The sequence below is a fragment of the Neopsephotus bourkii genome, unplaced genomic scaffold (assembly GCF_033783945.1).
Source record: "Neopsephotus bourkii isolate Nb327-2 ecotype Australia unplaced genomic scaffold, CSIRO-AGI_Nbou_v1 NB_855, whole genome shotgun sequence".
Classification (NCBI taxonomy): domain Eukaryota; kingdom Metazoa; phylum Chordata; class Aves; order Psittaciformes; family Psittacidae; genus Neopsephotus; species Neopsephotus bourkii.
The window spans coordinates 728,144-753,080 of record NW_026901351.1 but is presented as its reverse complement, the minus strand read 5'-3'; the positions used below and the strand labels follow the sequence as shown (position 1 = coordinate 753,080).

Below are 24,937 nucleotides of genomic sequence, written 5' to 3'. Positions count from 1 at the left end.
ATGATGTGTGTCCTCCTCTTCAATTTGCCCATTCTGGCAGTTCTTGTATGTGTTAAAACCAGCAGACCCTATGCTGAGTAGCATGCAGTAGGAAAATCCCAGATTTCAAGGAATGTTTAAAAGTAATCTTTAGGTGTTCAGTTCAATTTTGTTCAAGTTACAAATAATCTTATTGCAAATAAAATATTAGAAAAGTACAAGTTGTATTTGTTTTTTCCAGAAATATATTTATTGCATAAATATATAAAGCATACTGCAAACATATAGAATACATTATACGTATAAAGAACAGATCTGAAATATTTTGTAGGTAGTTTCACTTTTTTTCCATCCACAGCATCCTTCTTATATTTGAATCCTATATTTTGTAGAGTCTCAAATTATATCACCATTTCACTACAGGTCACTATTTCTCTGTGTGCTAAAATCAATGAAGAAGAGCTAAGCACCAGGGAGAGAAAGATATTTTAAAAATACTTCGTTGTGCTTGCAAAAGTGGGTGTGTACATATTTATTTCTTCAAGAAACTAGATTTTACTATAAAAATATTGGAGAAATGAGGTCTGTTGACATTTTAACCGTGCCAAAATAGGGTGTAAGATCTTGTAATATATCTCTCTGGAGACTTCAGAGGGGCAGAAGTCCTCCAGTAAAGGAGTAGAACATGGTATTCATCAGGTTACAACTCTGCTGTCATGCAGGCAACAGCAGAAATGGGAGGTTTGTGCAGAAGAGTTCTGGTGTGGGCAATGGCAACGCACACACCTGCTGGAATTTCTGCATTAGATACAGTAATCTATGGAAATGGTCTACAGAGAGAGAACAGAGCTGTTCTGTCTGTAACATCTTTGTTATGGCTATTTGCTGACCATATGATCCATTGAAGTTCCCTGTTCTGATCTCATGTACCTGCATACAAGAAAGAAGTCATTAGCAGAGGGCTTCTATATACACGCATGATTTTGTGCTTAGACACCAATGTGTTAATGTGGGTGAACTCTGTATTGAAGAGCAGGGTTTTCCAAGGTTTCATCAATATATGTCAGACCCAAGTAATTTCCATTAATTCTACAATGAATCCCAAACTCAGCAGAGTTGCCTATAAGACCAGAACAGAATCTGTTGAAGTAACCAGAAAACATAGATCTTCACCAGGGGTGCTGCTGAATTTACCCTGGAGACTTATTTCTCTGTATGAAGGCCAAAATAATGATGCTTCACTTAAAAAGAAACTGTATGAATCTGCTAAGAAAAATAGTTCCATTGACTAGCAGAAAAACTGAAGTGGTTGAAATGATCTGTGTAAAGTAACACCACACTTATTTGCCAGCAATGTTGAAGAAAGTTGGGTTGTATTTCCCAGGACAATGAAACAGGTGGGACAGGTGATTTTTCATTAATTACTTTGTGCCAACTAACACTTCAAGTGAATGACTGTTGGAAAGCTGCTAGGATTAGGTGGTAGTAACCATTAAATGCAATTATAAATCTTATTTATTCTTTATATCAAAGTAAAAGAAGCAAATACTTGTTAACACTGAAAGTTAGGGCAAAATATGTGGACAACTGTATTTTCCCACTGGTATTAGTTTCTGTACTTCTTTGTATTCTTTTTTTTTCAGAAAGCACCAAATGACTTCAGGAAAGTCTTGTGGTATTTCTAGTAAAAGTAATAAAGCAACAAGAATCTCTAAAGATTTAGTAAAAACAAGAAACAACACACAAGATGTTCAGTTGGTCCCTTTCTTCCCTTCATTGTACCTCCAATTATATATGTGTTTATATTAAATCTCTGGGAGAGTCAGAAACCAAGGAAAAGATTCAGCCAGGAGTGCAAGCTTTTGAGGAGGTGCTGCATTTTCTTTGGATGCGTGCTGCGCACACGGCAGAGTCAGCACTTTAGCAGAAGTGACAGAAGTCGAGTACCTGCCAATGTCAGGAGTGGAGAAGGCAGGTCTCACAGGAGCGGGAACTGGGACTGAAACCAGCAGCTCAGATGGACTCCTGGAATTTCCCTCCAGTAGAAAATGCTCTTTATTTAGGGCCCTCATTGCTGTAACTCACAAACATCATTTCCCATGACACCTTTCTTCTTAATCATGCCAGGCTTCAACTTACTGACTGTCTGGCTCTTATTTCTTTATCAAGATAGCTGAAAACTCAGCGTTTTGGAAACTTTTCATCCAGGGGAGGTAATTTTTACCACCTCTTTATCTGAAACTGTGCATCAGCAACCTGCTCACCTCCCCCTGCCACAGCAGGGCAGTAGGTAGAGTCCCAGCCCTGCTGTTATGTCCTACAACCAGAGGCAAGGGGTGTGAGGTTTCCCCTCTACTCAGCCCTGGTGAGACCTCATCTGGAATATTGTGCCCAGTTCTGGGCCCCTCAGTTTAAGAAGGACAGGGACCTGCTGGAGAGAGTCCAGCGCAGGGCAACTAAGATGATTAAGGGAGTGGAGCATCTCCCTTATGAGGAAAGACTGAGGGAGCTGGGTCTCTACAGTTTGGAGAAGAGGAGATTGAGGGGTGACCTTGTTAGTGTATATAAATATATAAAGGGGGAGTGTCACAAGGATGGAGCCAGGCTCTTCTCAGTGGCAAACAATGATAGGACAAGGGGCAATAGGTACAAACTGGAACACAAGAGGTTCCACTTAAACTTGAGAAGAAACTTCTCAGTGAGGGTGACAGAACACTGGAACAGGCTGCCCAGGGAGGTTGTGGAGTCTCCTTCTCTGGAGACATTCAAAACCCGCCTGGACACGTTCCTGTGTAACCTTATCTAGGTGTTCCTGCTCCGGCAGGGGGATTGGACTAGATGATCTTTTGAGGTCCCTTCCAATCTCTAACATACTGTGATACTGTGACCCCAGCCCTAACCTGCACATTTGGTAATACAACCCAAGGCAGGTAATCCATCCTCTCCTACATGACTTAATGAAATAGCACACTCTTATCACCCCATTAATAGCCTTTGCTCTTCCTCTTTTCCTTTGCCCACCTGACAAAAATGTTGTCATTTTAATAATATGTTTTGCTACTGCAAAGGAGCTCCTGCCCTAGAAGGGAAGGGTTGCAGGAGAGCACATAGGCCTCTGCAGCAGCAGCTTGGCTGCTGTATGAACAAAGGGGGAAAACAAAGATGGTGAGGGTGGTGAACGTGCCCTGGGCAGGCACTGCAGCAGGACCACCCCAAATACTAAGCTTTACCTTGGCAGTAGCTGGAATAAGCCTTTCCACACTCCTCTAGAAGGCAAGGGAAGGGCAGAAGGCATGGAGCTGTTTTGCTGTGAGCAGCAGGTTGCTGCCCAAGGGAAATCTTTTCTGCCTAGACTCCAGGCAGTTCTGGGGTATGGCTTTTATTCCATTGTTCTGTATCTGCAGCCAACATGCAGTTGATAAGACTTCATTTCTCTTTACCCATTTTCTAGTCAACACTGTCTTCCAGCAAGGGAAAACAAAATTCTCTAAGCATCCTGATAATATGTGACCTAATACTCCCAGATGACTCAAGGCTAACTGCCCAGTTTTTTCCTGTCTATGCTTTTCTTTCTCTGAACCAATTTCTATCTATTCAATCTATGTGTTTGCATTCATACTTGCTATTTATTTACATTTCATAAAAATGCTGATTATGAACTTGTGGCTGACTGTATTTCAGATCGTGATTCTGGTATTTTTGAAAGTGGTGACCATGGAAGTTTGTGGCTTTACATATGGTTTTGTCAAAAATAGAACTGGTAGGGCTTCTTGGTCATGTGTTTTCTTCAAGTGACAGAGCTGTTTAAAACATCTTTCAACATATTAATTTTCAGGTGTATCTCAGTTTGTATAGATTGACAGAGGTAAACCATTGCTGCACTTTCACATTTGTTCACACAAGTATTTTCAGAAGACCTCATGACCTATTTTTCTCAGTTCCTGAGAGCAATTAGTTATGGTTTGAGACCAGCTGGCAGAACAGTAGTTCACCAAATTTCTGGATCAAAAGTGCTACAACTTCTGTTATCTACAGCTCTTTTTGTCACTATTCTCCTTGTGTAGGAATTGTTCTCTGGGTTTTTTTCCTTGTCATTTCTGGGGATAAAAAGGTCAATCCCATTAATATTTTCCATGAGGTCCCTGATTTTTGAAGCACTGGTAACTAGCTACATCTGTACTGTATGAGAAAATTCTGGGTGCCCAAAATTTATTGGTGCCAGAATCTCTGATTGAATCAGACTTTGGGTGATGCTGTCTTAGTCTGGGCAAAGGCTGCCATTGTGGGGACCTTAGAGCAGGACTAAACTTCATTTGCTGCAAGAAGAAGCCATTTTCCTGGACGCAGCCACTGTCTGGTCTGGACATCCTGTGGGCGCATTCAACAACTGTACTGGGGAAGTTCAGAAGTCAAGGAGGATGATGGGTGGGGAAAGACAAGTGGCAGGGCCTAAAGTTGCTCTGTTTCCATGTTGCTACAGGGATCTTGAAATGGGTAATGGAGTCTACTCCAGCAGGAGCTGTGGGGTGAGACAAGGCAGCAGTGCAGTGTCAGAAACACCCTTCAGAGGAAGGAGCTGGAGTAAGCACTTGGAAAGCAGTAGGGCTTGCTGCTGGGCAGGGTTTGTTTTCATCCTCATGTAGGACAAAATTTCCTCCAGCACACACGTATTTTTCCTCCTCAGTAATAATTGGTCCTTTTGGTAATGTTCAGAAAACAATGTGGAAATTATAGGGAAAAATTACCTAAGGAACAGGCCACCAAAAATGCTTTGAAAGGAAAAGCTTTGCAAGATTAGCAGTACTAAAGGTCTTCAGGGGAGGATGGTCAGTCAATACATGAATGATTTTTAACAGTTAATAGACATTAGCACACATTTCATACTTCAGCAGAGACACAGCAGAGGGCTATAAACCTAGCCACAAATACGTGAGAGAATATAATCAGTAATCTTGCCACTAGGAATAGCAAAATTTAAATTTCCTAAGGAAAAAAATAAATTTCTACCACAGTGAGAAGAAGCCAAAGCATAAACCTGGAGAGAGATATGCATATGCCCATACACAGGATTGTAGTACAGACATACGACTTTTATGATTTATTTAACTGTGATTAAACTAAAACATACCAAACTAAATTAAAAAGCGAAGTGTTGTGAGGCAAGAAAAGTTTTTGTAAGTGAACAGATTTTTTCTCTGCACAAAGCATAACAGCCTGAAGGGTGGTTAATTCGTAGAGAATTCACCTATACTTTATCATACAACATAGATCACCTAATAACACAACTGAACACACTTGTGGGACACCAGTTCTCACAGCCAGTAGAACTAACGAAGTAGCTCTCATTAAAATTCTCAGAACATATAAAACACTAAGTACCAAAACATACAAGTCACACTTCTACGTGAAAGGAGTATTCACACCAACCCAAATTAATTCCAGCTCCTCCTAAGCAAACCTTACAGTAATAGTAGGAGAATAACTAATATTTACCTCCCATGCCTCTTTAAGCATCATCTTCTCTTTAGATACTGATTCTAAAAATCCTTTTTAAAATAATTACTGAAGGTCTGAGCTGGTTTCTGAGGAAGACGATAAATGACCCTCTATTCGCTCAAGCAGAAGCTCTAATTGCCTGCCTCTACTAATAAACTAATCCCAGGCACCTGGAACTAGCAGGCTCCATGCCGGGCAAGCAGGGCTCAGGTTACCTAAGAAATGCTCCAAATATATTCACACAAATCACTAACTCTGCAGATGTGCAAATACTGCTTTTGTCATATTGCTGGAGAGATGGACATGTGTTTGCACTGCTGTAGCACATAAAATCTGAAGATGAATTCATTGTGTTGCTTTAAGCCCTTCCAGAGTCCAGGTGGGCATCTGGGAGCCAGATAAGTGTTTTGATTATTCACATTACTCATTGCATTAATCCACTTGTCTGTGTGTCACAGTGTATCTCAAATGCTCACAGCATAAATACGTAGGTGGCTGGAAAAAGTACATGTATTTCAGGAGTGCCTGTTGTCTGTAAAATGAAACCTAATCAGGAAGTTAGCCTAAATCTTTGACTAAAACCTAAACAAGTCCAAACTTTGCTGATGCTTCCAGTTTTTTAAATTACAGTTTAAGGAACCTAGCAGTCACCAGAGGATGCAAGCAAGCCTTGGTGTTAGCCATTGGAGACAAACTACTGCACTTTGAACAGAATTTAAAAGGTTTTCACAGGCAAACAGTTTTCCATTACCTCCAAAATTAAAACAGGTGTCATGCAGCTTTCCATCCAAACATCCACAAATTTCTTCTCCTTCTATGTACTGATTATGCTGATAAACATCTGTCAAATTCAGGGTATGTGTCTGGTTTTGTTTGAGGAGGGAAGAATGATATAAACAAAATACAGTTTAGCAGAAAAATACAGGAGAGCAAGAACAGGCTCTCTCCTTTGACAAATTGCTGAAACGTATGGCTGGCTGGCTGGCTCCTAAGTGATGTTCACGCAGGTTGATTAGCATTCTAAAATATTACCTTGATTTGCTCATATGCCTGAACAATAGTGTTATTTCTATTGCTCATGTAGACACAAACACCTAATCTTGTTATAAGCAAAGGTAGGATCATGTTCCTGAATTATCCATGTTTTATAGTGTTCCAGACCTAGAATTTTTTCTTCTTGAAGACACCACTAAAAAAACCCCAAACCAATCCAAAACCACCTAAATTAACTTTCTGAGGTCAGAAACTTGGATAGACTAGATCTTGGATATTGATTGAATGGCAAACTTAACATCTTCACTGAAGAAGATTGTACAGTCACTGCCCAAGTAAAGTTCAGGTCTGAAAGTAAAATAAAGGCAGATGAGGCAGCTCTAAAGGCTCAGAGCTCAGAGTCTACCTGCCCTGAAAAAGTACAAACAGAAACATTTGCTTCTCATCCCCACTCACTGAGAGCTGAATTTCCAAGATTTCCTTACGAAGTGTGTTGTTATAATATTGTCTAATAAAGACTTCCAGAATACACTGGTGCACCCTTACTGGCTTGAAGTAATATGAAGAATAACCTTTGTCTTCTGTACTCTAGTAATTATCAGAAAAGTGAACTCAGTTAATGAATTCTTATTAGTGTGAATACTAAAAGATAGTATCAAAAATCCCCTTAATCATCACAGATACCAGGTATTTAATTCATACAATTAATGCACCTATGATGTTGAGGAGAGCAGCAGAAATAACAACAATTCTGTTCATTTCATGAATGATAGAGGTCTGTGTGAAGAAGGGCACCAGGTAGGAGTTCGTCTTCCTCCAAACTGCTCAGCTAGCTCTTGTGCTTTGAAACAGATGGAAAGGAGGCAGGAGATGGTGAACACATCAGCATCAGACAGTCCAACTGTCACCGCTTGACCCAAGGATGCACTGTGTCGTCATGCCACAGACAGCAAAATAACTCCTTTATTCAGCATTAAGCCAGCATTGAGGACTATGGGTGCTAAATCCTCACAAAGAATCATAGAATCATAGAAATTTATCTACTTCTGTTCTTCATAGGGAAAATATTCAACAGAATAGCATCCATGCATTCTTCACTTCTCACCAATCATACACACTCTCAGCAAAGGTTACAAAAGATTTGCATGCCTAGGAGAAGAAAAAAATATCTCATCTGAAAATTAATCACAATAAAAATAATTAGTGAAACTAAGTAAAAACAAGGCACTTCAGCATTTCAGGAAAGAATTCCTGAGTGTTATGTTATGCTCATAGAGAAAGGGGATGCATAGATCTCCTCAGATACCTCAAGATATTTCATGAAATATACAATCTCATCCTGCCATCATACATTGAAAAAGCAATAGGAAAATTTGGGGACTATTTAAAGAAAGGGAAAAGGTTTAATGATGCCAAACCAAAACACTACTTGTAAAACCTCTTTTTGCAAAGCCTCTTTTTTGCTTACTCATATTTTCTATCTCTATTTAGTCACTTATACAAGGTTCCAACTGATTTACCTTCCTATAACCTTATGTCTTTCCACTGAAGTGTGACCCTAGATTTTAATGTGGGTTTTGAGGCTTACTTTAAAACGTTTGCTCTCATTTCAGCTGTTACTCATGATTACTGTTTCCATAGAGGCCTTTCTTTTAGGTGCAGGGTAGATATTCTCTCTTTCCATGAGCTATGGATTCATTTTGCAGTGTACAAGGAACTGGGGTACTCCAAGGTACTTGTACCTGATTTCCTTCACAGCCTGAACTTGGTTTCATATCTGTGGGCACTCAACAATCCCTCCTTGGTTGGGTCAGACCTCTGAGCTGCTGTGCCAAGCAACAGCACACAACACCGCTAATTGTTACTGGGTGAAAACAGGAAAAAAGCCCCATACATGCACCATATACATCTGCATAAATGTGTACCGAGCCAAGGTGAGGATAAACAGAGACTGCAGTTCTTAGAAGTGTGAAATTCAGCTGAATTTACATTGCAGAATGGTTTGGAAATTTCTTGCTTGCATTCACTTTCTGTTGAGGTTCTAGGACTATATGCACAAGAAGACAAAAGGAAAAAGAAAAGGACTTGTGGAGCAACTCTGCTCTGTGGAGTGAGTGAATGCCGAAGTTTCTCCTGACTTCAGCAGGGTTTCAGCCTTTTGTCATGTCAGCAAAATTCACCATCTGTTGACAAACAAAACAGAGGAGGAAATCTTCCTTTCTGCTCTCAGTCTCTTCACACCCGCTGACCTTTCCTGAAGTCTGGCACTGCCTAGAGCCGGCAGGATTTATGACATAAAAAGATGGTCCCCAAGTGGGATCTCATGTAACAATTCCTGAATTTCTAAACCATTTGTGAAAACCTATGTTCAAATCGCTCCTGGTTTCCAGAGTACTCTGGGAACTGATACCTCTGTAGAAACTTGACTCACAGTTGCTCAGAAAGTTTTGCACTTGTTAGTAAGGACACCGCTTTTCACTTTCTGTGCTGTAGGAAGATTTTATTTTTATTTGTGTAGGGTCATAACATGCATGTTCTAACATCATATTATGTATTCAATATATTGGAAAAACCTTTGTCTTTTATAAGCCTTTGAATGCGAAACCGTTTTTCCCTCTGTCAGGGAGAACTGACAGGTTGCCTGCTATCACCTACTCTCCAGCAAAGTCAGCAGCCCACACTGTCAGTGTGAAAACATCTGCTGAATGGATTTATTGACTAGGTCTTAGCTGTGAGTTGTTGTTGAGGGGGGGAGTCCACACTGTTTATTACAGCCCTGACCTAATGAACTTAATTTGTTGACATGTTTCCCTCAGTGTCTTACTTGATCCCATCTCACATGTCTTTCTACTGTGCTGTTTTCTTGGAAACAGGAGCTCCTGGCGCATCGGCATGTCCACCAGTTGCAAATCTACCAGGCTCAGATGGCTACAGTTGGCATGGCGGGATTAGATAAACATCAGCCAGTGTTCAGGACTTCATCTTCCCCTGCTGATTCGACATTACCTCAAGTAGATATGGACCAGCCCAGCCAGCATGTCTACACCACTGGTAGGATTCCCTAAAGACTGCTTTTAATAGGCAAGGAAAATGCGTTTGTTCATGTAGGATCAACAGACTTAAATGCCTCAAATGCCTCCTGCAGCAATGCATTCAGTTTTAGCCTTACTGTTCCTCAGTTTTATGATGCTGTGCTGGCATCAAGTCAACCAGTGCAGCTGATAAATCACACGCTTAATATTCACACAGTCATAAATTATTTTGACTGGCTATGGCAATATAGTAACAGGTGCATTTTTGGTGCTTTTAAGTCATTCATAGTTTTTTCTTTCATTTCTCTATCTTCTGGGTCTTTTCTCTGTGTTCTTGTTGCCTGTTTTGTAGAGACCACCAAGAAGTTGAAGAGAGACCACCAGTAAGTAGGAAAGCTGCAATATAATTCTCGACATCTTCATTTTATAAGTCAGTCTATGCTGCGTGATTGCTTTCCCTGCAGACATAGCAAGGCTGTAGCCATGACTAGAAGGTGATGTTGATTACAACTTTGGCATCTTTCAATAGCTGTTGTGGAGTCTACAGAGGAAGGATTTACAGTCAGGCCCTTGGAGTCCTCACTCAGGGAGCATCAGGTATAGCCTGGTCTGTCCAAAGCAGGTGATTGAAACCCCAAAAATCTTCAGTGAAAGGAAGAAAAATGAAGACACAAGCACCATTTCTTATTATGGGTAATCTAACCTTGCAAGAGTGCCCATCTTTTTAAGAGCCAGAATCCCAGGATAACATTATAGCACGTTTAGAAGTGAAGGTTCACTTACTTTGTGCACAAGGAAGGGAAAATGAATACTTGGAGATATCATTTATTCAGGTTTCTGACAGAGGTATTAGTTCCTTCACATCTATTGGCAGACTTGCCATGACCTGAAAGCTTACAACTCTTCAGGCTGTGACCATGAATTGATCTATGATGGAGTTAATGGGCACTGTATGAGACTGTGCAAGACAGCAGGCTTTCCCATATTCCCAACTAGAATGAGAACTTGGAAAGCAAAACATAACATTATAAAATAGATGTCCTTAAAGCACTGCAAGTAAGTGGGTAAATGGATGCAAAGAATTTTATTTGTTGGGTAACAAACATTTGTTACCCAAAAACCATGCTAATTCATTTTCCATGAGTCTCTGCAAAAAAAACCCAGCTGTGTATAGACAGGATTATTAAAACAAGGCCACTGTTTTTCTAGTTGTGCTTCACAGTGTCCCTAAAACACTGTAAACTCATGCTAAAAGATTCACAAAACACACCAGAAGTGAACTCACAGTGTGCAGGCTTCAGTGTCCTCTTCAAAAATCTGCAGTTCCACTAGAAAAGCTGAATGGAGATACAAATGTAAAGTCTGCTGTTTCAATCTGATTGCTAAGGCTTACTGACATCTCCCTTTGTGAGTTCCCAGAAAGGGGACTAGGGTCAAGGGTGTTACGTTATATCTGGGAACTTGTGATATCAGTGGAAATGATCAAGAAAGAAAATGTTTAGTTGAGCTGGAAGAATAAGAGAAAGGGTGAAATTATGTAGGACAAACACTGAAAGGAGATTGTGTGAGAGTAGGAAGTACCAGACATAAGGGCTTGAGATATGGCACAAGGAAGTCTTATGAGTTCTGCAACAGAAATGCAGACAGCCCATACAGAGGGTCAGGGTGTTAAGATTGTGAAGACAGTTAACATACCCCTTTAGTTAAGTATTGCTACATGCACAACATCAGTGGAAAGGTAGAAAGAAGGAAAGAAGGAAAGAGAGAAAAAATGTATCTTATTCTACCAGAGATACTCAATCTTTCACTGAACTCCTTACTCCAAACCAAAATATTTTTCTTGAATCCTTGTTTCTTCTCTTATTGAAGCCTTTTTCCCCATCCACCGCTCTTTCAAGATAAACATCTCTACTCATTAAAGAAAAAAGGTCCTCCAATTTCCACTTTCTCTACAACTTTATGCTTCTGCTTTTCCACTTCTGCTCTGTACCTTCGCCTCTTTCATATCCTCTAGGCTCTGGTTGGAGACACAGTAAAGTGCTGTAGCTCCTTCCCAGCTGTATCTGCTAACAGCCAGTACTCCTGGGCTGCTAGACCAGTTCTCAGGCTCTCAGATGCAATGGAGAGATGCAACCTCTGTATTCACAATGAAGCCTGCTTGAAGAAGCCCCTTTCTCTGACGTGTCTTTAGGCTTATAGACTTACATATATAACCTTTGTTGCTATTGCATCTGAGTAAATTGAAAATATAATTTCTATGAGATTAACACTTTTGGAGTCACAATGAATTGATATTTTGAAATTTCAACAGTTCTAATACAGTTTCTGTGAATACCTAGATTGATATGTGTATTATAAACGTATGGTATGGTACAGTATGGGTATGGTATAGACTGGATTTATTTGTGCATACTATTTCCTGGGTCTGGCTGGTGCCCTAGCATTTATTCACTGGTCAGTGGAAAGAAAGAAGTCGACCCAGTTTTTATCCATTTTTACGTGGCCTTTCCTAAATTCTTCAGGAACCTTGAAAGCTCTAAGCAAACTGATCTGACTACAGTGCTGACCTGCTCTGAGCAGAGGGTTCGTCTGACAGACATCCCTGTCAACCTCAGAGCACAAGATGCAAGCAGTCCACAGCAGTTGCAGCACTAGCATTTTCAAACACATGTAAAGAAGGAATTGGTGTGTGGAAAGGGAGAACAGCATGCAGTGAGTTTGAATTCAGACTTTAGAAATTAATGTAAAAACACCTCCCTGCCTTGTTTTATTTATTACTGTTTTGGTGGGGGATTTTTTTTTTTGTTTGTGTGATTTTTGTTTGTTTGTTTCTGTTAGTTTTGGTTTTGGTTTTATTTTTGGTTTTGTTTGTTTTGTTTTTCTTATTTAAAGATAATATATTCTGGAAGAGAAAAAAAAGTAGAAGAAAAACTCTTGTGGCTGAATATTACATGGGGATCTAAATGAGCCTATATTTTTGTGAGTCATTAAGAAAATGCTCTTAGCCAAATATCTGAAGGGAATATTGGCTAATAACCCTGAATGGAATAAGAAGGGAATAAGAATGAGGACATCTGTGGAAGAGCTGTGCAGTATATATGCAGTAGATACATGAGATAAAGAGTTAAAGATGGAAAAAGTATAAAGTTTACCTGATGTTCATTTAGATGGTTTACAGAATATTTGACATGATTCAGTTCAGACTTTTCTTCTGAATAATTTATTAGATATTCTTCCCTTGGGTTTTCTTATCAGCAGTGCTCTCCAGGGCATTTCACCTTCTTCAAAGCATATTGTTAGCTAACAGTTTTTAGGTTTCTTGATCTCCCTTTTGTTTAAAATATTATTAAGAGAAGCTGAACCAAATAAAGTATTTGGAAAAGAATGGTTGTTAGGGAGTCCTCACCAAGAAGTTTTTTTTCTGACGTAATGCAAGTTCAGTTTATTTTGTCCTGTGTTCTTTATCATTATATGGTTCAGTGGTACCACCATTCCAGTCTGTCATCAGGGCTGCATTCTGACCTCTCTAATATTGGTGTAAATCCAGAATAAATCCACCAGTCTCAGTAGAGCTGCTCAGATTTACACAATGAATCTGAGAGCAGAATCTGGCTGAAGGCGTTTGCTCTGGAGAGACAGAATAACCATCTTTTATTAATATTTCACAGCAGTCTGCAATTGAAAACAGTTGTTTCTCTCTCTCTCTTGCTCTTTTTGTGGGGGTGGGGAGGTTATTGGCTGAATTCTGTTAGTGAAATCCTACAGGCTATTTTTAGCAGTAAGCTCTACAGCTGCATTGTGGTATTGTACCAAGCGCATGTTCTGTATGAGCAGCAGCCACACATCTGAATTACTTGAACATCCTAAATCAATTTAGATGCTTCCAGTAAATGAAAACATATATTTCAGTCTTTTCTTAAGTCAATTAATCCTTCTAGAAATTAATTTCACACTCAGTGGTGTGAATATCAGTATTTAAAAATTTGGAAGAGATGCTTCTGCCATGCAATATTGACTTAACCTTATTAAACTGTTTTTTGATTAGGACAAAATAATTTGCATACAATAAAATTACATTTGTAGTTATATTGTATTTTTGGCAAAATACTAGTTCACTAAGAAAGGGATGTTTATATCTATGTCAACCAAGGAGGCATCCTGAATACACAGGTACAGCTTTTCACTTCAAAACCAAGGATTAGTTCCAACTCTGATATAGGTCATCAAAAAGTGTCATTACTATATAACATATAGATTCTGCATAATAATAACATAGTAAATTTTTTTTTCTATTAATTTCAGTTCAGTCTATGGAAGTCTAAGCCTGTAGGGAGCATTGATAATCAGAATTAAACATTCATTGAAAGAGTGGCTGGCTGGAGATAATTTCCACTTTCAGTTAATTTTTTTAGCATTTAATAAGTATTTTCATTCAAATCCATTAGATGTAACTGACTTCTCTGCCTAAGAGCTTCTGAAAGTCCTGATGCATGAACATTTAGCATCTAAACACCTTCTCTGTTAGGCAGGGGGATGGGAGGAAAAGTTTTCTTATCTAATGGTATCATGATCACTGGCAAACTGTACGATCTGCGTATACAGCAGAATGCAAAATTTAAACATTTGGTGCAAAGAAAAGGAAAGCAAAGTATGTGAGCATGGACTAATTCATGCACATACTTGCTATTTCAAATAACTTGTAAGACCTGATGATAGAGCAACAAAACTTATAAACACCACAGTGGAAATAACTGCAGAAAAAGGAAATTACCAACTGCGCTGACAATGCCAGCAGAGATTTTCAGTTGCATTAGTTTATTAGCCTCAGAAAATTTTTACTGATTTTTTGTTCTTTTCTTCAGAAGAATATTCAGAAGAAAATTTATTTCTTACGAACTATTCTGTTTGTTAGATGATCATTTAGCATAGTCAGTCATGCTCAACATAGGCATTATGTTTGCGTTCTCCTTTAGCTAAACATAACTGTTGTATTATCATTTTGGCGAAATAGTAAGATTGCAAAGGATGAGTTCTAAAGTGCATAAGCTAAGAAATATGGAAGCATAAATATTTCTAGAGCAGCATAATTTGTGTCTGGCTTCTAACTGTATTATCTCAGAACCTGTCCACAATATATACTGACTTTTAGCAGAGTTTTAAAACACTTTAATAACATGTAATATCCATTCAAGAACTTTGCTAAATAGGGGTAGTATTGAGCATGTTGTTGAATCTGGACTTCAGTTTTATACTTTCTTCACTTGCTGACTTTTCAGTAGCAGGCTAACACAATTTTCCCAGAACTGTGTTGGCATCCCCAGTACTGGTGGCACATAAGAAAGAGGCTTTGAATGCCGAGTTTTGCGGTTTGGAGAAATTGTTAATTTAAGTCCCTTTCAACTTTAAGGGGATGAAAAATTCAAATGTTTCCAAAATTCAAATTTTTCACAGGTGTAAGGAAAATATTTTTATTCCAAACATTTCTGAGGGAAATGCAAACAACAAGTAAATAAATAAAACCATTTTCAGTGTTTCAGACTTGATTTGAATGCCTGGAAAATTGAGGTTAGCTCAAGCCTACTTACTGAAATTTCTCTTCTGCTATTATACAGCTACAGAGCAATGTGATATTGATAACTGTTCCATATACAGTTGTTCTGTCCTTGAATAAATGAGCATAGAAAATTCAAAAGGTACCTTTCATTGCAGTCTAACAATAGGATTTGTTCCTGATTGAGTAGTGGGTGGAACTTTTCCTGTTAATAAAAAAGGACGCTGGCTGTCACTGTTGCAGCTCTCTGAAAGTTTCATCTGATATTTTTTGAGATCTGGAATTAATATAGTACTAGTTTGGCAGCAAAAATACAGAGTGGGATCACCATTTCATTATTTTTTAAGGTTTTTGTGAGTGACTTTCGTGACACTGCTATGAATAAATAGCCTTTTTGTGTTATATGTAGGTTAACAGCCTTAGCTGACCTTATGCACTAGAGGAAAACAAGTGATTCAGTAATAGGACTGAAACTTTTCTATCTGTAAAAGCTTTAACAAGGCACTACCAAGTTTCATTCTTATTTACAGCTAATTGCATTTGTTAGTATAATTTCTTGAGAATGCATTTTTGCCTTATCAATATCACAAGATGTAACTTGTATTTCAAAATTCAGAACCTCCCAGAGGAAAAGGGAATTAAAATCCAGAATTTTAATTTCACTATAAGTGTTAAATAAAATCCAGTTGTGCTCTAGTATGCATGACGCAGGACAGTGTAACTTGCCTTTCTCTCATTTTTTGTTTCCTGTTGTGCTGTCTTTGTGCTGAAGGTGTTGTATATGACAGTCTCATGTTGAAGCACCAGTGTATGTGTGGAAACTATGCTAATCACCCTGAACATGCCGGAAGGATCCAAAGCATCTGGTCAAGGCTGCAAGAAACTGGGTTGCTAAACAAGTGTGAGGTAATAAAAAATAAAGACAAGATATTTTACTTGTTAAACTAAATGGCAAATTTATTAAATCCTTTTGTAAGAGAATAATTTGTCTTAGGAATTATTTAACTGACAATATCAAAACAATGCATTTTAGGAAAGCACACTTTCCAAACAGAAAACAAAGAATTTACACATTGAAAGTTACTTACTCATATGCATCAGAATATAGATAAAGGAAGGTAGACAAGCAGCTGTCAAATGGCAAGTACAGTCTTTTCAACAGCATAGTTCTTAACTTTTTCAAGCAGCTGAAGATTTTATTTCTGTAGGAGCATAGAACACTAGAGTTTTTTTAATGTATTTTGTATTACTCCATAAGCACACTGCATCTTCTATTATTTCAGACTTTAAAGTCTGTTTTCATAGCATTTTCATTTGCCTGGTGTACAACTGGTACCATGTCAAAACCCAAGACATTCAAGTGCAATCTTCTGACAGTATCAGAGTAAATGTTGAACTTTCTCCTGCTTTGATTTCTCTCACAGAATTGTTTATTAAAACATTATGCTTAAATCAGATATAGGCTCTGAGGTGTACATATGACTTAGGTTACTGAAAAACATCCTTTTCTTGTCATTGACTGCTTCCCATGAGTTGTGCAGAACTGTCAGCTTTTGCAGAAGCCTGTGGCAACTCAGGGTGCTTACTGCACTGCAGCACAAGTTAACAAAGTTCAGCACAAATTTGCTTGTTTTGCAGGATCCAAAAATTTCCAAGGCATTTATGGTCTATTTTCTTTAATTATTTTTCTTTATATACTTAAGTTTTTACAAACCCAAATGAACGCATACAATAGATTCCTTTAATAAGCTATTAACGACTGTCCACAAAGATTTTTCTTCAGGTAGCCTAGTGTACTGTGCAGTGAGATATTGCATGCACTATAAATGGATTTGTTGCATACACACATCTAACTAGATGGCAGCACTCTTAACAGGCTAACCCTTTTTTTTAGCTTGGATAATTTTTTTTTAAACCTTCAAGAAGACTTTTCAGCAAGGCTCTTAAGGCCTCATATCACATGAGTGGTTTCATTGGTGGGATTGCATACTTAGGGAGTCAGTTAAGTACATAGCCAAGTTCTTCAGTAAAATTCTCCAAACCAAAGTGCTTCACTAGTTACCTTCTTGACTTAGAACCCAGTTTATAAGCAAAAGACCAAAAAACAAAAAAAAAAAAAAGGAGAAAATAAGTAAAACAAAATGTACTGGGTTGTATTGCTTTCTTCAGTAAAAACAGTTCTCAACAGTAACTTACATGCATCTGCAAAAGTTGTAAATGGGAAAAATTATATAGTTTAGTCTGAGGTGTGTGCAGTCCAATACTTTCCTGGAAGGTCTTGCAAAATCCAGTGACTGGGCAAAAAGGAAATAAGTTACTTCATGTCGAATGGCTTTTTTGTGCCATTATGTGCCATTATGTTTCAAAGAATTATGTGCTTTGAAATGAGGCTGGAATGTGAAATGTGCCTTCAAAATGTGAACTTTGTTGATAAAAATTTGAGGAACCTCAATGTGAAGCTGATGTGTAGATTTGGTGCTTAGCTTGATCCTATTATGTAGCGGAAGACAAGACTTTATTTGGTGATGCGATCTGTCTTTTGCTTCACTGAATTCTTTATCACTTACCTGACATCAAACACATCCTTAAATGTGCTCATTTTTCAAAATATGGAAGGCTGTGGTGATTCACTGAATTGGTGCTCTGATTTTTTAGAAAGGTAATTCAGCTGAATATATGACTCCTGATACTAAAGGAGAGGTTATTGCATTATTCAAGAAATAATAGGCTGACACTAAACTGCATTCTGAAATATACCACACTGAGAATGAGGAGTCAAAGCATCACAAAAAAATCCGTTGTCTTCTTTACTGACTTCTGAATGCCCCCTGATGGACATCAGTATTTCTTAATATAGTTTCTCATATAATTTCCCCCAGTTTCTGTCAGAAGGAGTAGGGAGATCACTGGTCAGGTTTTGCCATGTGCACTGCCTCATGCACCAAGCCTGAAGGGCAGTTTAAGAATAGCAACCTGTAACACCATTTAGGAAATCCTCTGCAGTAACTGTGAACCTTCTTTTTTCCCCTTTTACTAAATAATTGTCCCACAAGAGATCTGCAGTCCCACTCTTTGTCTGATGAGGAGTTTCAAGGATCAAGGCTAGTTCAGTCAGAGGTAGCTCAAATCTTGTTACCTTTCAAGGTGTGTATCCTTGGCCACAGGCATGTGCCAGGAGGCGCTCTCTATTTTCTTAATCTGAGAAGAAATCCTAATAAGAATGAGAACTTTATATCTGTGCTGTCTTTGTTGGAGTAAAATGTGTTCCTAAATCATGCAATGTGGATTAACGTCTCTCACACAGCTCAGGACTATGGCCCTGGAGAGATGACTGGCCAAGGGCACAGAGAACTGTCATTTAAGGGGGCATGGAATAGTGGAAGTCATATATACTGGGCTGACACCATGCTTACTGCAGCTAAAAGATTAATCTACTTAGATTAACCTAAATGTAATCTATTACCTATATATACTGCTCATATTACCCCCTTATATAGCATTTTTTAAATATAACTTGGTAAAATCACAAAGGGTTTGACTAGGGTGCTCAAAGCTGTGTCTTCATTACAAAATAAAATATGACTAGGATTGTTCTTCACCACTGTGGCCAACTGGAATGGAAAGGCTCATGTTCATACTACCAGGAATGCTCCCTGACCCATGCCAGTGACCAAACCATGTCTGGAAGTCGTTTGGGAGAGTGCTAGCTGCTGCTCAGCCAAAATGGTGTGAAGCGCCACTTTAGCAATTTAATAATACAGATGACTGTGTTCCTCTGCCTGGGAATGTTTCCTGACACTGCTTAATTTACTGCTGCAGATACAGCCAAAAGGGCTTGCTTTTCCAGACTGTACTTTGTTTTTCTAGCTGTAGATATTAGAGCTCTAGAGTTATTCAAACAACAATGTAGAGGATTTCTGCTAAATTGAGAAACAACTTATAGCTTTAGGACTTTTTTTTTTTTTTTAAATCATATTACTCTTCCAAGTAGGTACATTATGTCCCCCATTGTCTTCCCCAAGACAAAGGAGAAACAAATTCAGACTATGGACAGCTCTGGACTTGAGAGACCTGTACCTGACTGAGCCCAGGGCAAGAGAATGGAGTAATTTCCTCATGTAATGGATTTTTTTATAATGTTGGTATAACTGTATTGAGAAAATAAAATTCAGACACAATATTTTTGAATTGGTTTGTAGTTTTGTGTATTTTTACTGAAATATCTATTCTGTGTTTGTTAAAAACAGACAGATGTAGGACAGACAGGTACCAATGCAGCACCAGAACAGGGCCGCTAAAAGATGCAAAGGTTGAAATAAAAACATCCACTATCTTTTTTTTTTTTTTTTTTTTTTCAACTTTGTCTTGGTATGGAGCAATGCACAGCTGTCTTATCTTTGGGACAGAAAAAAGACTGAATTATATTTTGGTAATGGTGTCTGTTTTCTACTTGTTATAAGGAGAGGAAGTATTTACATATCTCCTTTGGGGCCATAATTTAGGCTACACTAATCAGCACTGTTTTAGAAAAGAAAAGAAGAATGTAGACATGGTCCCACTTTGTGGCCCGACCTTCACTTCCCTTAAGGACTGTTGTCCAGCAGCATTTTTCTTTTCAGACTGGAATTTGATCTGAATATCAGTAGTTTTCTGGATTAGGGGAACATCTTACACCTTCTGCTGTCCACATCTTATGGACTGAAGGTAGAGAAGAAACAAATTTAAATATTATAATAACCTTGAGCTTACCAGATAATATCAACTGAAAAATATATTAAAAAATTTATCCTCTGAACCTCAGTTTATGACTGAAGAAATAATACAGGAAGAAATAGTCTTTAAGAGCAAAAATCTTTGTAGCATTAACCATATTCAGATTAGGCACTGGACAACCAAAACACATGAAGAAAATGAATGCACCCGTATGTGGGTGCATGTGCATCAGAGATATGCTTGCAATTCCCACATAATGAAGGGGGAGCAAATGATGTGTTTGTATGGACTGGCAAAAAATCCATATTATCTGTGTGCATTATTAAAAACAAGAGTGAATTTAACACAAGAAATCGCAGAAAATTAGGAAAAACCTTAAAGACCTTGTTTATAAACTAGATAACCTAAGGGAACTTCTGCGAGAAACAGGCAGTGTCACCTTTGTTTTTTGGAATCTCTGATTGTGTAAGAGTTTAGTCCGCTGAAAGTCTAACCCAAATCCTCAGGTTAATAGAGGTTATTGATGTGAAACTTTAATGGTCTATTTTAAACAGAAGACCAGACTAGGCAGTCCTCTTTGACCTTAACTTCTGCAAAAGGTGAAAGTTTTCTCTGTTGTGGGGAGAATAACTTTCCAGTTCTAGACTGATTTTTTGAAGCATCACCTATTTTGCAGTCCTGAGATGCATAAATGTCTCTGTTGACGGGGGAACTACTTATGTCAGAGGAAAAAGCCAACACACAAATTTTCATGCACATTAGAAAAGGATGACTTGCCTTCTACTAAGGATGCATTAGATGCAAGGTTGTAGTACTCAAAACCTCCTGAATGAAACAAGTGCTTGCTATTTCTCCTTTTTCATTAGCCGTATGTAAATTTTCTGCTTTCTATTACAATTGAGGGTTTCAATACAACCATGGCCAATGAAAATTAAGAAAGACACTTTAAAATAAAAAGATGTGGAAAAAAGCATATGTGTTAAGTTATTCAAATGATTATCTTATGTTTTCTGATAACTCACGCTAGTGAGAGCAAGAAACTATTGCTTTGCATAACTGAAGTTATGTGATTCCAGATTCTGGCAACAGACTTATGACATGCTTTTATGGAACTACTAAATCCTGACATCATTATCTAAAGATAATTGTTCTTAGCAGTTAATACAGTTAACTTTTAATATAAATTATTTTTTCCCTGTGGAGAGCCTTAGTTCTGATTTTAATTGAAAATGGCTTGATATGCAGAAATGCTGCAAGGGTGGGATGAAAGCGACAGTAAATGAAGAGATGGGAATGCAAAAGAGCACAGGAGTGTACAGCTTACCCTTCCCTTTCCTCCTGCCATTTACTTTTTAATGCACTTGTCAATACTCAAGGTTGGAGCTGGAGAAGCCATGGAGAAAGAGCAGCCCTGGGCTGTGCCTGCCTTGGCAACTCATCTCTTGGCTGTGCTCCAAGGACACTGGAGTGAGGCATCCTGTTTGGTGCTACCTTATTTCTGCCACAACCTATTTCTCCCCTAAAGAATCTGGCTGGCAATATTGGGTCACTGGCAAAACGTTCTGCAGAGGCCACTGCCAGATTAGCTCTCACATAGCTCCTCATTGTAAAAATAATGGCTAGCTGCAGGTCTTTTTATGGTTAAAGGGCTATGGCATTTAACAGCGCTTTAAAAAAAGCCAATTAACTCTCTTAAACATCTCCTAACAAGTTTTTGTATAACCTGTAGAAAATATATGACCAAAGAGTATTCTACTCAAGGTTCTTTGATGTGACCTTCATAAAATACCTCTTTACTTTTTTTCTACATTTGTTTTAGTTGTCTTAAAAGTCAGCCTGCCTTCCCAGTTTTGCTGTGGAAAATTGGGTATACAGATTTTAAAGCAGCTTATTAGAAGCATAGACCTTAATGAGAATGGATGAATGAATAAATGTTACCAGTCACCTCTCTTGTGAAGAAAAACATTTTATCTGACCCAGAAGAACCATTACAGTGTTTACTGACTCCATGAGGTGACATAATGTGCTGATTTTGATTATGCAACTGTGTGTTAAAAGGACGTGAATGCACTGCTACAAGTTCTCATGTGAGACTGGAAGAGGCTTGAAGAAGTTAGAGATGAAAAAGGGTTTATTAAGTCATTTAATTCTTGGATCATTCCCTAAAATGTTTTTTCCACTGCTGTGTCCAGTCAGTTTTTAAACACTGCAAGAAATAGAACTTCCACCATTTCCCTGAGGGAAGCTTGTTCCACAGTCATCTAGATCTAACTCTTGAAACATTTTTCCTGATTAGTCAGAAAAAAACTGCTGCTGCTTAACTCAATATAAATTTTACATGGTTATTCTGCCTCCCCTGTGCAGTTTCTCTCTTTTGCAGTGCACATTCTCTTTAACATTTAAAAGACTGCTTTCTTCTCTTAGTGAAGAGGTTGGTGCTTTCTGATGTGCATGTGTAGGGGATGGATATAATAAGAATTACAACTTAACCTCTAAGAAAACTAGACTTGTGTAACATTTCTGTAACAGGTTAATCAGTCTATTAGAAATAGAATTGTCTATTTTGATAACTTCTGTACCTGTTTACCTGTAGACCTTGACATTCACACAAATCTACAATCTAAATTAGAAGAGGGTTTGCCCCAAGTGCTACAGACCTAAAAAACAGGCTGTTTTTCCCCCACATTATTCAATATCAGTGGGAAAGATGATCTTGGAACCAGAACTTTATTGACAGTGCTGTTTATTATGCCTAAACCTGAACAAAATCCGCTTCATGTTTCTGCAAAGGTTGTGCAGCATTAGCACAAGCAGAGAGGTAAATATCTTCATGACAACCTGTAACTCCAAATACATACAACAACAGATCTGCTGAATAAGGAAGTGTTTGCTTTATCTTTTCTTCCTTCTTTTATATTTTCCTTCCTAAAGTTGTTAAATTTCAATGGATTTATAGAGAGAAAGACATCCCAGATTTTTTTAACACTAATTTAAGTGGGGAGAGTACAGGCTGGAGAAACAGTTAAAAGAGAAACTCCACTTATAAAAGGAAGTGAGTCAGCATGTGTAACAGCAGAAGTGATCCTCGGATATTGAACTTACTTGCATTTCAGAAATGAAAAGTTATAGAAATATTTTAGTAAAGTATTTAAATTTTAATTTTCTTCTTTTCCCTGGCTATCCTTACTGTGATCATCTTCTTTCCAGCAGCATAAATCACAAGTCCTAATAGTGATGCAAAAAACATTAGTCCTTATTCAGAGTACAGCTGTAGCTCACAGGTGTGAATAAGTTTTTGCTCTTTAGACTGCAGTTTTTCTAGCCAGATTTCTTAGCTAAGAAATATTTCAGCTTTTGGTTTGTATCTCTTAATATAATGCAGAAGAGAGGATCAGAATATTTTCACTTTCTTGTATGCGAAGCCCTGTGTTAACTCTGCTAAGACTTAAATGAAGCATTTGTGATAAACCACACACACATTTGTTTTTCATATAGCATTACTTTAATAAACAAATCAGTGTCACATTCCTGCATGATGCAATTTCAACCCATTATTAATCATACTAAATGTTATTTTGGACGTTTACTTCTTTTTTTTTTCTCTCCCTAAATATTGTCAGTGGAATATTGTAGGCTTCTGCTGTTTTCTTTCAGCGAATTCGAGGTCGAAAAGCCAGTCTGGAGGAAATACAGCTGGTTCACTCTGAACATCATTCACTGCTGTATGGCACCAGCCCCTTGAACAGACAGAAGCTGGACCCCAGGAAACTCCTAGGTCTGTACAGGCCTCTATTCTACTGAGAACAGCACATTCCAGCCTTGTCATTAGTCATAGCTGGTGTCAGTTTAAAATACTTGGCAAGCAGTGTGACAAAAATTCACTTTTTCCAAATGAATTGCTATGTGGCAGGAAAATGTTACAATGGCAGCCAAATATAGATTAGCAAAATGCGCAGGCTGGAAAGCAGCAATAGTTGTTTCTACTCATTTGCTTCAAAAACCATCTAAGTGTTAACGCTTTACTGTAATTTGTTGTCTGTTGGAGGTCAATGGCAATTTTGAATATCGTTGGTCTTCTATCTCTTTGTGTTCTTTGATTTGAAAATGAGAGCTTAAGAATCACTTGCTTGTCAGAATTGCTTTTTTGCTGTTCTCATATGCTTTATTTCAATCATTTCAGCCCCAGTGAGTGCAGATACTATGCCTAAGTCTTGCTAATAAGTAAACTTTATATTAATGCCTTCCCATTACACAGTATATGGTATATTCCTAAGTAACAGGAGGGAAAAACACATTAAAATATTAAATAGACCTGTGGATGTACAGAATAGCAGAAAACTGACAGTATTTTCACATCAAATATCTTCATGCACAGCCCATGCTTGGTGTATGTTTTTTATAATAGAAAAGTAGGGTTGAACTGAGCTCTGCCATGAGTGTATCACTGAACCAGATCTACTTGTCAGACCTGCTACAGAGAATGTGAAAGGAAGCATACAAAAAGGTAGTGCATTTTGGAAATAATCTGTGGGTGAAATTCCTCCATTTATGTACCAGCACACTGGATGAAACACTTTAATTTTCAGCTATTTTTATAACATTTATTCTAAAATGTGGCTGTTTTCCTAATTGTAGCGAAACCCAGCCTAAACAAAATCAATACTAGCCATAAAAAGAAATGCTGCCACAGTTTTAGTAATACATAGCAATTATTTTGCTTTGGAAACTAATGCTAAGAGTTTCTTCTTTAAGGCAGACTGTTGCTTTGGTGAGCCATAAGAGCACATAAGAGCAATGTCTTGATCACAGTATTATCTAGGTTTGTACATCTTAGCCAAGGCAACATCAAAACTGAAAAATACTTGTAGTAAGATAAATTCTCTGAAGCTTGAATTTCCAAGGTAGGAAAACCCACTTTAAAAACAAAACAATACAAACCAAACCCCAAAAGTGTTTCCAAGGAAAAGGTGCAAATTCCTGTAAAATGAAAATGTTTAAACCTTTTGAGTTCATCAACATTGTCAAAATGTTCCATTTTGATAGTCAAACATTTCATTTAAATCTTATTTTTATTCATTTCATTTTAATTTTCACATTATTTAATATACATTACCAATATATGTATTGTGATATTAATGATAACAAATGTTCCCATTTGGATCTCAGTGGTTGA

General features: G+C 38.0%; 1 protein-coding gene across 4 annotated transcripts in view; it reads left to right on the top strand.

Moving 5' to 3' along the window:
• HDAC9 (histone deacetylase 9) overlaps positions 1–24,937 on the top strand; it is a 451,614-nt gene that overhangs the window by 294,529 nt on the left and 132,148 nt on the right. For all 4 annotated transcript variants that reach the window (XM_061356435.1, XM_061356432.1, XM_061356433.1 and 1 more), the window contains 3 exons: positions 9,342–9,519; positions 15,824–15,957; positions 23,419–23,539. In XM_061356435.1, coding sequence (XP_061212419.1) covers positions 9,342–9,519; positions 15,824–15,957; positions 23,419–23,539 — 433 coding nt within the window. The remainder of the gene's footprint in view (positions 1–9,341; positions 9,520–15,823; positions 15,958–23,418; positions 23,540–24,937) is intronic.